Here is an 11,847-nt window from a genome sequence, read left to right as displayed (position 1 = left end):
CTAAAGTACTTAAGGAGAGTATTTCATTTAGAAATTTAGGCAAGTAATTATTATACATAAAACCCCACAAACAGCCTTCTCCCATCAGGTGTCACATCCTTACCAAAGACTTGAAAGCCTAGTACACAGGTGTATGTCGTCCAATTGATGTCCTTACACTCTGATCGATTCCTGATTAGTTTGCAGCCACTTGGAATGTCCCCTTTAAATTTAGAAACAGGAAGTACAATCATAGTGCTTGTGAATAAATGTATTTGAAAGTGCATCTTGATTCAAACTAGCCACGTTTACTTGTATTTATAATCCATACACTGAAAAACATTAAGACACATTTAAAAAGGAAAAGAAAGTGTTTACTTTGACAGGGTTTGTAAAATTACAAACTGTTTCCCACTGAAGTTGTTCTTTTTTCTTTAAAAAGCATAAATGCTCATTCACTACACTTATTCCTACCTCCAAGAAAAGTTGTTAAATATAAAATCATTCAGAGCAGCATCAATCTCCCTGAGTTAATTTCTTATGACTACATGTCTACTCATTTAAATTAACTCATTACTTTCTTGGAGAAGTGAAGCACATTTGAGATTCTCATTCCTTAGACAACCCCGAGTAACTTGGCTTAGAGTCCAACATGCATGCTCCGTGCAATTCTGATTTCACACCACCTGCTCTAGGGCCCCAGCAGACACACCTCAGAGATGTGTGAGCATTTATACTTACAGTACAGTATTTCATAGTCTCCCGAGTTAGACATTATGTACTTGTTGTCTGGGGACCAGTCAAGATGTGTGATATAGCTGGAATGTCCCTAGGAAACAATAAATAGACCCAACTATTAGAAAACATTTAGTTTTGAATAATAGTTTAATAGCCAATACTATATTCTGAGTAGCCATTTATGTGGAATTCCTAATATCTAGAGAGCAGTATCACATCCTGTAGAACTGAACAGGGCTCCTAGCAGGTCTTATGTTCTTTTCTGTTCTAACTTGCTGGGAGCCAAAGATGCAGGTATGCGAAGGTGACAGCAGTACATGAAGAGTTCAAGCAGCACTTTGGTGCTCAAGAGGTCTCACCATAGTGGAAACGTAAGTACTTGGAACTTGAGTGTACAGTTGTCCTCTCCACTTAAGATACCAGCAACAAGTACCATCTATCTTTCTATCTATCTATCTATCTATCTATCTATCTATCTATCTATCTAATCTATCTAATCTTATCTATCTATCTATCTATCTATCTATCTATCTATCTATGTTAGAGACTTCCAAGAAAGACAGTCACTGCAACAGTACCATACCTCAGGCCGTATCTCAAATCACTGGTGTCCCTGTTAAAGTGACTTTGTTTTTGAGAATGAAGTATTGGTTCTGGGTTGTTCAGAGTACAATTTTCCTAGGACACTTCTTGAGTATCCAATGTACACCCCAGAGGCTGAGAAATATGGCATGCATACAACGGGCAGTGGAGGTCTCCTAGGAAGACTCCTATCCCCAAAGAATATTCTAGGAGAAGAGTCACTCAACACTGTACTCCTTTAGAACAGCTGGATCCAATAGAATCATCTGACTCCTTAAAATGTTCTTTAAACAGGAAGACAGTGATCTTTCTCTGCTGTGGTTTTACTAACACTGGGGGAATTTAAAAACTCCTAAATGCTATATTTTGCTGGCTTCATGTGTAAGCAGTAAATGATTTCCAATGAACTTTCAGATAAATCACACAGGTCTTACTGGTTTTCCAAAGCCAATGGAGACTCAAATGCACTTTTTTTCATCTCCACTGTGGTAAAACATTTAATTTCTAATGTACTTTTTAAATTACTAGCTTTCTATGCATGTGGTTTTGTTTATTTTTAAGACTTTATTTATTGATTTTAGAGAAAGGAGAGAGAGAGAGAAAGGAGGGAAGCATCAGCTCATAGTAGTTGCTTCTTGTATGTGCCTAGACTGGGCAAGCCGAGGGATTTGAACCGGGACCTCAACATTCCAGGTCGAGGCTTTATCCACTTCACCACCACAGGTCAGGTGTGGTTTTATTTTTTAAGTTAGTAAATTCAAAATACCTTAGCTGTAGTTTTTAATGATATATATGAAGTATTTTAATTATTCTATCACCCTTCAGCAGTCTGACAACATGGCCTAAACCTCTCTGGAGCTATGTTCTCCCCACAGCGCTGCATGGCAAATAGCAAATTTATTCATTTAAGTGAATTTGAAAACTGGCCAGACTGGGCGGTGGCGCAGTGGATAGAGCATCAGACTGGGATGCGGAAAACCCAGGTTCGAGACCCCGAGGTCGCCAGCTTAAGCAAGAGCTCATCTGGTTTGAGAAAACTGAAGCTTCCTGAAGTCATTGGATATTAGGTGGTACACTGGAAAACAGGTTGGGAATCACTTGCCAGGCATACAAGACGTACCAACTTAGTAAGAAATCAGTTTTCAAAGCCACAAAGACCTATGTGGTTACTGGATATTTTCTGAATGTGGTGGAAGGATGGGGTTCATGCAAATCCTTCTCATAGTTCACAGGAATCTGATGCCTGACTCTGGCATCTATAGACACCACTCTTCTAAGATAAGAAATATTCTGCTACATGAGGGAACGATTTAACCAGATTAGTTATAGTGAAGTACATTCGTCCAAGAAGCAGTCATCCCAATGATGAAGAGCCTTTAATAGCATTACTTAGACCAGGGGTCTCAAACTCGCAGACTAATCGATTAGTCTGCGGGCCGCACAAAATTGTTTGGCGGGCCACATGCGGCCCGGAGTTTGAGACCCCTGACTTAGACAATCAAAAGCATTGGTATGCCTACATAATATTCACTTAACTCACATCTGTGTTGGACACAATATATTTAGAGGGAAAATCCATATAAAGTAGTCTCAAAATAGGAAAAGTAGCAAAGACCTTGGGGAGGTTAGATTCATACTGGAAAATGAAGTTTTTCCCCCTGGTATGGATTCCAAGAGCTAAGCAAAGAAAAGATTAAATGCAACTGCTGGGGGTCTATAATGCTACCTTTCTAGACATCTCCTCAGTGTCCCACCCAACTCCTATGCCAGGGAAGGTACACGCAGCACTTGAGGGAAGTAGCTTCAAACATCACCCTAAGGCCAGAGACGCAATTGGGAGCAATCCATAGTATATATACCACCTTAACAGAAACAGGAGCAGATTCTAGCTGGCACCTGCATTACTGCCATTAAGTAGCTCAATGGTGTAACTACAAGTCACAAGTGATGAAGCCCAAAAATACTACTATGGAAAAACTGGGAATATTTTAGCTATTTTTGTTAACTATAGGAGGATCACCTACGTCAGTGGATGCATCCCTGGCTGTCTATTAAGAATACCTGGAGAGTTTTTAAAAATTTTCAAAGTGTCAAGGCCCAGAGTAGGTATCCAGGTGTCCTCTCACCATCTACAACAGTGCTGTCCAAGGGACCTGTCTGCAGAGATGAAAATGCTGTGTGTCTGTGTGGTCAAATGCAGTAGCAACTAGCCATTTGTAAATTCTGAGTGCTCAAAATATGGCTAGTACTCCAGGGAAGTGGACTATATTTAACTTCATAAATAAAGTTGTTACCCTGTTTCCTCGAAAATAAGACCTAGTGCAATTTTTTTCAAGCTTAGAACTATAAGGCCTCCCCTGAAAATAAGACCTCGCACATCTTTAGGGGCAAAAATTAATACATATAAGAAAGATACTATCTTATTTTCGGGGAAACACGGTAGTAGCTGTGATGCTACATAACGCAGGTAGGAAACAGTTTATTCTTTCTCTACTGATTTAATAAGCAGAGATCTGTTTCTGGATTCTCCTCCCTGTTCCACTAGTCTATTTGCCTATTCCCAGTCAATTGATAGTTTTGTGGTATGTGGAAAATTCAGGTGAACTTCAGAACCTTTTTATTAAGCTTATAAATATCATGTTAAAAATCTAAGAGTGAGTGCATCAAATTTAGAGAATAATTTGCAGAGAACAGATATTTTTATCATCTTTTCATCTATGAACATGTTATGCCTATTTTTTTAGGTCTTCATTTGTTTTTCAGCCATGTTTCAGTTAGCTTCCTGTGCTCTTCTTGCTATGTTTATTTGCAAAGCATCTACGGTTTTTGTTGTTCTTGCGAAAAGGATTTTTTCCCAACTACAGTTTTGATGTGCTTTTGCCTCCTGGAGAGAAAGCTGATCTTTATAGAATGTAGATGGCAAGCTGTCTATTCAGTCCACATTCTGCCCTTTCAGTAAGTGCCCAGCTAAGACACTATTTCCCGGACTCTTCTGCAAGGAGGAGTGGCAGAAGCCACAGTGGGGCTTCCAAGCAAACTTTCAGAGTTGACTTGGTAGGAGGGCCCTTTTCCCCATGCTGTTCCTCTCTTCCTGAAACTGGGATGTGATGACTGGAGTTCCAGCAGTATCTTATTGAGGATGATGAAGAAGAAAGAAAGAAAAGGATCCTGAGCTCCTGACAGTGTCTTTTAAATGCGAACATATCCCTCGCTTGTTTAAGTCACCAGGCACTGCAATATAGTTTCTGTTACAGTAACACTGAATCCTACTGCTGTGTTGAAATACTGCACCAGTTTTATGGATTATTTCTTGGGAGATTTCTAGGTAGATAGTTCAGTCTTTTAACCTTCTTCTCTTTTTTATATCTATTTGCAATTACCAAAATCCTAGAGAAAAGAACAATTAATTTTACCAGTACTTCTTGCCTCTCCTAACAGACTTCTGTAATGCTTCTGTGGTAGTAATTACTGCCACTTTGATATACTTTATCTCCTAGACTAAGATCTTTGAGTAGCAGTGTTAGAAAGAACACAGGAATTTGAGTCAAACAGAAAGCCATTAATTTGCACAATAAAATAATCAATTCTACTGCACACAGAATAGAACCTGTAGGTCAATCGGACAAATTCTTTCAATAATGTTGAACTTTCATAGACTTATGTTAAATTCATAGAAACACCCCTAGATCCAACCCAGGGTTCACCTAGTTATTGAGAATAATGCTACTACTAATAACCTAACATTTCTGAGTATCATCTGTCTAGAGCATTAGGTTTAAGTACTTTCATATACTATCAACTCTAAATCTCATAGTAACCTTATCTGAGGATGATACTTAGTATGTAAAAGGGTTTATAAAGCAGAAAGAGGTAAAGTAACTTTAGAAGTCACATAAAGAACTAGTTGAGGCCCTGGAGGTGGCTCAGTGGACAGGGTGTTGTCCCGGTGTGCCAAGGTCTCAGGTTTGATTCCCGGTCAGGGCACATACCAGAGGCGATCAGTGAGTGCACAACTAAATGGAACAATGAGTTGACGCTTCTCTGTTTGTCTCTCTCGCTCGCTCCCCCCTCCTTCTCCCACCCCCAAATCAATGGGGGAAAAAAATTGGGTGGAGCCAGATTTCAAACCCAGGTCCGATGATTCTGGACCAAAGTAAACACAGCAGTTAAATCCCAAACCCACTTTTCCTTATTGCTGTAACACTGAAGATGAGCAGAAAGCAATTTAGAAGTAGCATTTTAAAAAAAGGAATTTATAAATAAGGACCTTTTCAGTACATTTTTTTAAACAGTTCAGGAAAGGCTGAGGTAAGGAAACATTGTACGGAAAGCAACAAAACTAGAATTTCACAACACTTAAAACGCACAAGACTAGGGGATCTTTGAGAAAATCAACCAGCAGTTTTTGAATTCATTTTGGCTATAAAATCCTTCTGTCATATTACCTCTTACTTGAGAAGTCGCTTATGTAAAGCGAATAAACTCAGATCCATGCCAGCCCTACCCCACGCCAGCCCCAACCCCAAATCCTAGGGCTTTGCAGGAGACAAATTAAAAAGAGCTTCTGAACCCAGAGCCTTAAAAGGTTTTCTATAGCAGCAGTTACAAAATCAAATGGCTCACAGTAAACAAACAATTGTGATGGTTCAATCTTAAACCCATGAGTCCTATAAATTTAGTCAAACCCCTTTTAAAAAAAATATTTACTAAACACTAAGAAGATGGAAGTTCTCTTAGGAAGTAAAAGAAATAAAAAGAGCCCTTCTAAATTACACAGTCTCATATGAGGAACAAAAGGCCACAGCCAAGGCCGAGGAGGTTTGGAGCGTGTACCGGGGAGGCAGACTGCGCTCCCGGGGCCCAGGCGGGAAGTAGGAGGGCAGACAGGCCATGGGGGAGGAAGTGAAAGGCTCTCAGGGATGGACAGGACACAGGCATGACTCCATCCACCTCTCTTCTCCTCAATTCCTCAGCTGGCCCTGAGAGGTCAGGCTCATAAAGAGCAAATTGTTCCTTGGAAGATCACTGAGGTTCCGTCAAAGAGGAGGCCAGGCCCAGTCATGTACAGTAAATACCGAGTTGTTTGCTTGTAAGGTATCACTTGGCACATGACAGCAAGTCTGAGAGCAGCCTCAGCAGAAAATATGCTCGTTCACTCTTCTTAATCTAGACCCTTGAGGTAGGCATGTGTGAGCACTAGTCTGTAAGAAGCAAATAAATACTGGGCCGGGCTCTACAGTCTCATTCTTACTGCTTTCTCAGATAATGAGATTTACTCCTTTTGTAGCATCTGTGATTGTCATATTGCAATTTAATAGGCAATGTCTTAATGGCTATAATCCAGTGATATAACGGGTAGTTAGACTAAAACACAGGCAGACATACCAAGCTAGTTGATGTTCATGACAGAGAAGAAAGGCTGTTGTTGGTACACTGGGCTATTTGCAAACAAGAGGCAAATGAAGCATGTTCCTCGCCCTTCTGCACTAATTTCAAAATCATGACACTCCTCTAAAACTGGATGTCTTTGTTTTGTACTGCACCTATTTTTGCTTTGTTCCTAACAAGACAAAGACTCTCTTAGAACTAAATGCAAGGGTTTCAAAATGGTAGAGAGAAAAGGGAAGTGGCAGGATATATGAAAAGAGTTTAAACCAAAAGTGCTCTCTGCTATACTCTTCTACATATGCTGAGGTTTTCCAGAGTTTCAAGGACTGAATAGACACATCAAATTTTAACTCGGTCTTTACCACTTTTCGAGACTACTCAGTCATATACTTAGACCGCAAGGTAACTGTATTGAGACTGGCTTGCTCAGAACACAAAAAGGATGGTGATAAATGAACTCTTGCTACAGTTGGCTTACTTTTCCTTCTTTTTTTTTTTTTTTTGTACTTTTCTGAAGCTGGAAATGGGGAGAGACAGTCAGACAGACTTCCGCATGCACCCGACCGGGATCCACCCGGCACGCCCACCAGGGACGACGCTCTGCCCACCAGGGGGCGATGCTCTGCCCCTCCGGGGCGTCGCCGCGACCAGAGCCACTCTAGCGCTTGGGGCAGAGGCCAAGGAGCCATCCCCAGCGCCCGGGCCATCTTTGCTCCAATGGAGCCTCGGCTGCGGGAGGGGAAGAGAGAGAGACAGAGAGGAAGGGGGGGGTGGAGAAGCAAATGGGTGCTTCTCCTATGTGCCCTGGCCGGGAATTGAACCCGGGTCCCCCGCATGCCAGGCCGACGCTCTACCGCTGAGCCAACCAGCCAGGGCTGGCTTACTTTTCTTATTCACCAAATGAGGAAGTTGCAAGATAATGCTCTCTTCTACCCTTTATACGCTTAAAAAATTTATGATTCTAAATGAGAAATAACATTTTTTTTCCTGAAGTTGGAAACGGGGAGGCAGTCAGACAGACTCTTGCATGCGCCCGACCAGGATCCACCCGGCATGCCCACCAGGGGGCAATGCTCTGCCCATCTGGGGCTTCGCTCTGTTGCATCCAGAGCCATTCTAGCGCCTGAGGCAGAGGCCACAGAGCCATCCTCAGCGCCCGGGCAAACTTTGCTCCAATGGAGCCTTGGCTGAGGGAGGGGAAGAGAGAGACAGAGAGGAAGGAGAGGGGGAGGGGTGGAGAAGCAGATGGGCGCTGCTCCTGTGTGCCCTGGCCAGGAATTGAACCCGGGACTCCTGCACGCCAGGACGACATTCTACCACTGAGCCAACTGGCCAGGGCCTGAGAAATAACATTTCTAAAAAACACCTAGGCCCTGGCTGGGTAGCTCAGTTGGTTAGATCATGGTCCCAAAACACTAAGGTTGTGGGTTCAAACCCTGGGCAGGGCATGTACAAGAATCAACCAGTGAATGCATGAATAAGTTGAACAACAAATCGATGTTTCTCTCCCAAATCAATAAATAAAAATAAACACTTGGAAGAGGGACTATACAATAAATCTCCAAATTTAGAGTTTATGCTAAGTTTTTCAAAACACTTAAAAATTTTAAATAGGGAAGGCCAAACTTCAGGAGAATTATGAAAGACATCTGGGCCAGCAGAAAATGGAAACAAGTTTCAGTGAAGGGGACAGCAAGTTTTGTGTGTTTACAGAAACTACAATTGAAACGTTCTCCCCAAACCTCTGAGAGTTTAATTTTAGAACTAGCATGCAATAAAGCAGAAAAAGGCAAAGAAGTAAGAGTCATAATAGCTCCAAGGGTGGCAAGGACAGATTACAAACTGACCACATGTATGCATCTAGGTATTCACTCTTCAAAAGATACTGTGGACCCTGGCCGGTTGGCTTAGTGGCAGTGGTCAGCCCAGCATGCAGGTGTCTCAGGTTCAATTCCTGGTCAGAGCACACATTAGAAGTGACCATCTACTTCTCCCCCTTTCTCTCTTCCCCTCCCACAGCCAGTGGCTTGATTCCTTTATGCGGCAGCCCCAGACACTGAGGCTTGGTTGGTCCAGGCATGTCAGACTCAGGCACTAAAAATAACTCAATTGGTTGATTTGAACATCAGCCTCAGACGGGGTTGCTGGGTGGATCCTGGTTGGGGATCATGTGGGAGTCTATCTCCCCTGCTCTCACTTAAAAGACTAACAAACAAACAACAAACAAAAAAAAACTATCAAAAGGAGAAAGCTTTTTAGAGTATACAGGGAAGTGCAATATTCTGTCAGGTAATCTCAGTTTTCAAAGAAAAAGAGATTAAAGTTTAAAGCAGCTAAGGACAGAAAACACATACATCAATGTAAACATTTAACTCTTTTTAACAAGTAAAAATTTCGAACAGTTTTTTACAACTTAATTTATTTTATTTCACTACTTACAGTGCACTTTCCGTATCTGCTATATTTCCTTCCATTTTCTGAGACTACGTAGAGGTAAATAAAGTTGTCATGAGATCCCACAGCCAGGAAGGTGCCATCTAGAATGAAGGAGGGAAGAGTGATGACTAGAGAAATACATTGATAGATTTACTGTTGCTTTATTGGACCTATACCAAATGATATTTTACAAACGTTAAATCTCATCAACTTGACTGTTATTTGGCATTTGATGAATGAATCCTTCCATCACTAAGCATATTTGGAAAACAAATGGTCATCTAGCCCACCCAGTACTCAGTCCCTTCTTGGAGACACTCCCTGGCTTTGGACTCGACACCCTCCACCCTCATTCTAGCCTCATCTTTTTCTAGTTAGCTACAATCCAGCCCTAGGGAAGTTAACCTGTGGGTCTAAGTTGCAGTGTTCATAGGCAAGCTGAGTGTACAATTGCTCATTTCAGCTGAGGACTTATGACAGGGGTCGGTTCTCTTGGGAAGGGACCATGTTTTCTTTGCTGTGGTCTCCTTCCTCTATTGTACTTACCACATAGCAGATGGTCAGTAAAGTCCAACTGATCCTTGAATTTTAATTGCTACATTTGCAATAGTTATTTGTTACTACACTATTGAAAAAAGCCAATCCAAACAGAAAAACTTTTCTGTTTCAACTCCCGCCAGGCTTACAGATTGAAGCAAATACTTTTTCAACTCAGAAAACAGTATTCAGTGCATCCTTTGAAACAATTCAGAAGCAATCAAAAGGATCCTTTGGACTCCACAGTGATCCAGCAACTACTGGAATATATTTTTGAATATAAAGCAAATGTCATCCTAACTCCAAGGACAAATGACAATAATCAAAACCATAATAATAAGGGGAAAAGGAAACTGGAATACTGTGGACACAACATTCCACAGTACAATTATTCAAACAAGGCTACACAAATTTATCAAATTCCTCTGAGTTGCTGAGTATTTTATCTAATTAACAAAACTATCATTACTATGTAACCAGTAACAATGCAACTGAATTTTAAAGAACTTGAAGGGCCTGTAAAATTCATTATTTTTAATATTACTGTAATTTCTTTACTATCATATACCAAAAAAGGTTGCTAAATAGATGTAACTTTCAGCCTAGTACCTATTCAAAATTCTAAGTATGTGTAGTTCTCCCCAAAAGAGGGAGTCGACTGCACTGTTTTCTCTCCTTTCACTTGCAAATACAGTTTTAATAATTTGTTATAAATTTATGTTTTCTTGATGATTTAGAATGTTGTTTGACTTTAGCAGATCTTCTCCAGTTTCCTGCAGCAGAATTTAATTTGATGTTGGGGAAAACACATTCAATACTTAACAACTCTAGAGAGCAGAGAAAAAATAGCTTTACTGGAGGTGAAAACAGGCAGTGACAGAAAAGCTGAGAAAGCCAGCGGGGGTGGGGGGTAAATCTGCCTACCTACTGAGTAGCGCATCACAGAGAGCTGCTCATTCCCGTCTGTGTGGATAGAAACTAGATCTCTGGTTTCTGCATCCAGAACAAACCACCTGTTAAGAAGTAAATACCAAAATATTTTCAGATATTTATAGCATTCACAGAAAAAAAATCATTGCTGACGTTTTCTCCCTTTTTTAACTTTTAAAAATTAAGAAATTTTAATAATGCCCTTAAGTATAAGTTTCCCTCTTCTAATGAAGGATGAATTCACCTTTTAAAATGTTGCTAAATACAATATAAATATACTTATATGGGCCTAGGCATGCTCTTCATTTCTATTTAGGTATTCACTGAATGCCAAGTGTTTCTTTGCTAGGCATTGTCTAAATAGAATAAGATGACAGGATCAGTGTTCCTGAAGATGATACTAGATGATACTGGAGTTAGGGGGAAAGGAAATGAGCCAATTAAAATAAAACAATTAAGTGTCGATCTTAGTGATGGGGACTATGTACAGGATGGGGAAGAAGTAGGTTTATAGTTGTTTGTATGGAAAACAATGCAATAATAAGTAAATAACAGAACAAATTCTGTGCTTTGTGTAATCATAACTGTTACTGTGTTTTAGGAAAATGAATGGTAGCAGACATAGAAAAACCTTTAGGGAGGACAGGATGCAGGATGTGGGCTGAGCTGAACCTGCAGGGAAAGAAGTAGGCACAGTGGGAGGGTAGGAGGGAAAAGCAGAGGGCCATTCATTTGGTGTGATTTCAAAGGAACCGGCAGGGGGCACTCTGCCTCTCCTATACCTCCAACATCTGCACTTGGAACTAAATCAGACAGTTTTTCATTTGATTTTTATTGGGATAGTCAAAATGTAAAAGCCTCTAGAAAGGCAAAACAATGGCTTAAATTCAACCACATAATAACTCTTATCTGACCTTTTTCTAAGAGCACTTGAAGGAAGAAATGGTGTTTCCGAAGAAAACAATGAGATATGGGGTGTAAAGAAAAGACTGGAAATAAGGATGGACAACTAAAGACTGGATAAATAAGAGGAGGCAGGTTACAGACAGTATGCACAGATGATTGGAGGAGTTTAGAGTAGAGCTCTGCCTGGCTCAGGCTAGGCACTAAAAAATATTTGTAAAATGAATAAATGAAGTGATAGAAAATATTCTTGCACATGACAAAACCCCAGTTTTAGCAAGAGTTACCAAGTAGTATTGTAGTGTGCAGAAGAAATGGTTGGGCTGGAGAATATGGGACACTAGAAGAATAAAA

General features: G+C 40.7%; 1 protein-coding gene across 5 annotated transcripts in view; it reads right to left on the bottom strand.

Annotated features, from left to right (window-relative positions):
• EML4 (EMAP like 4) overlaps nucleotides 1-11,847 on the bottom strand; it is a 155,123-nt gene that overhangs the window by 5,970 nt on the left and 137,306 nt on the right. For all 5 annotated transcript variants that reach the window (XM_066267004.1, XM_066267001.1, XM_066267002.1 and 2 more), the window contains 4 exons: nucleotides 10,585-10,673; nucleotides 9,127-9,224; nucleotides 721-808; nucleotides 104-202 (listed from right to left, as the gene is read on the bottom strand). In XM_066267004.1, the coding sequence (XP_066123101.1) occupies nucleotides 104-202; nucleotides 721-808; nucleotides 9,127-9,224; nucleotides 10,585-10,673 (374 nt within the window). The remainder of the gene's footprint in view (nucleotides 1-103; nucleotides 203-720; nucleotides 809-9,126; nucleotides 9,225-10,584; nucleotides 10,674-11,847) is intronic.

Source organism: Saccopteryx bilineata, chromosome 3 (assembly GCF_036850765.1).
Source record: "Saccopteryx bilineata isolate mSacBil1 chromosome 3, mSacBil1_pri_phased_curated, whole genome shotgun sequence".
Taxonomy (NCBI): Eukaryota; Metazoa; Chordata; class Mammalia; order Chiroptera; family Emballonuridae; genus Saccopteryx; species Saccopteryx bilineata.
The sequence above is the reverse complement of the archived record's forward strand: the minus strand, read 5'-3'. Positions and strand labels throughout refer to the sequence as shown.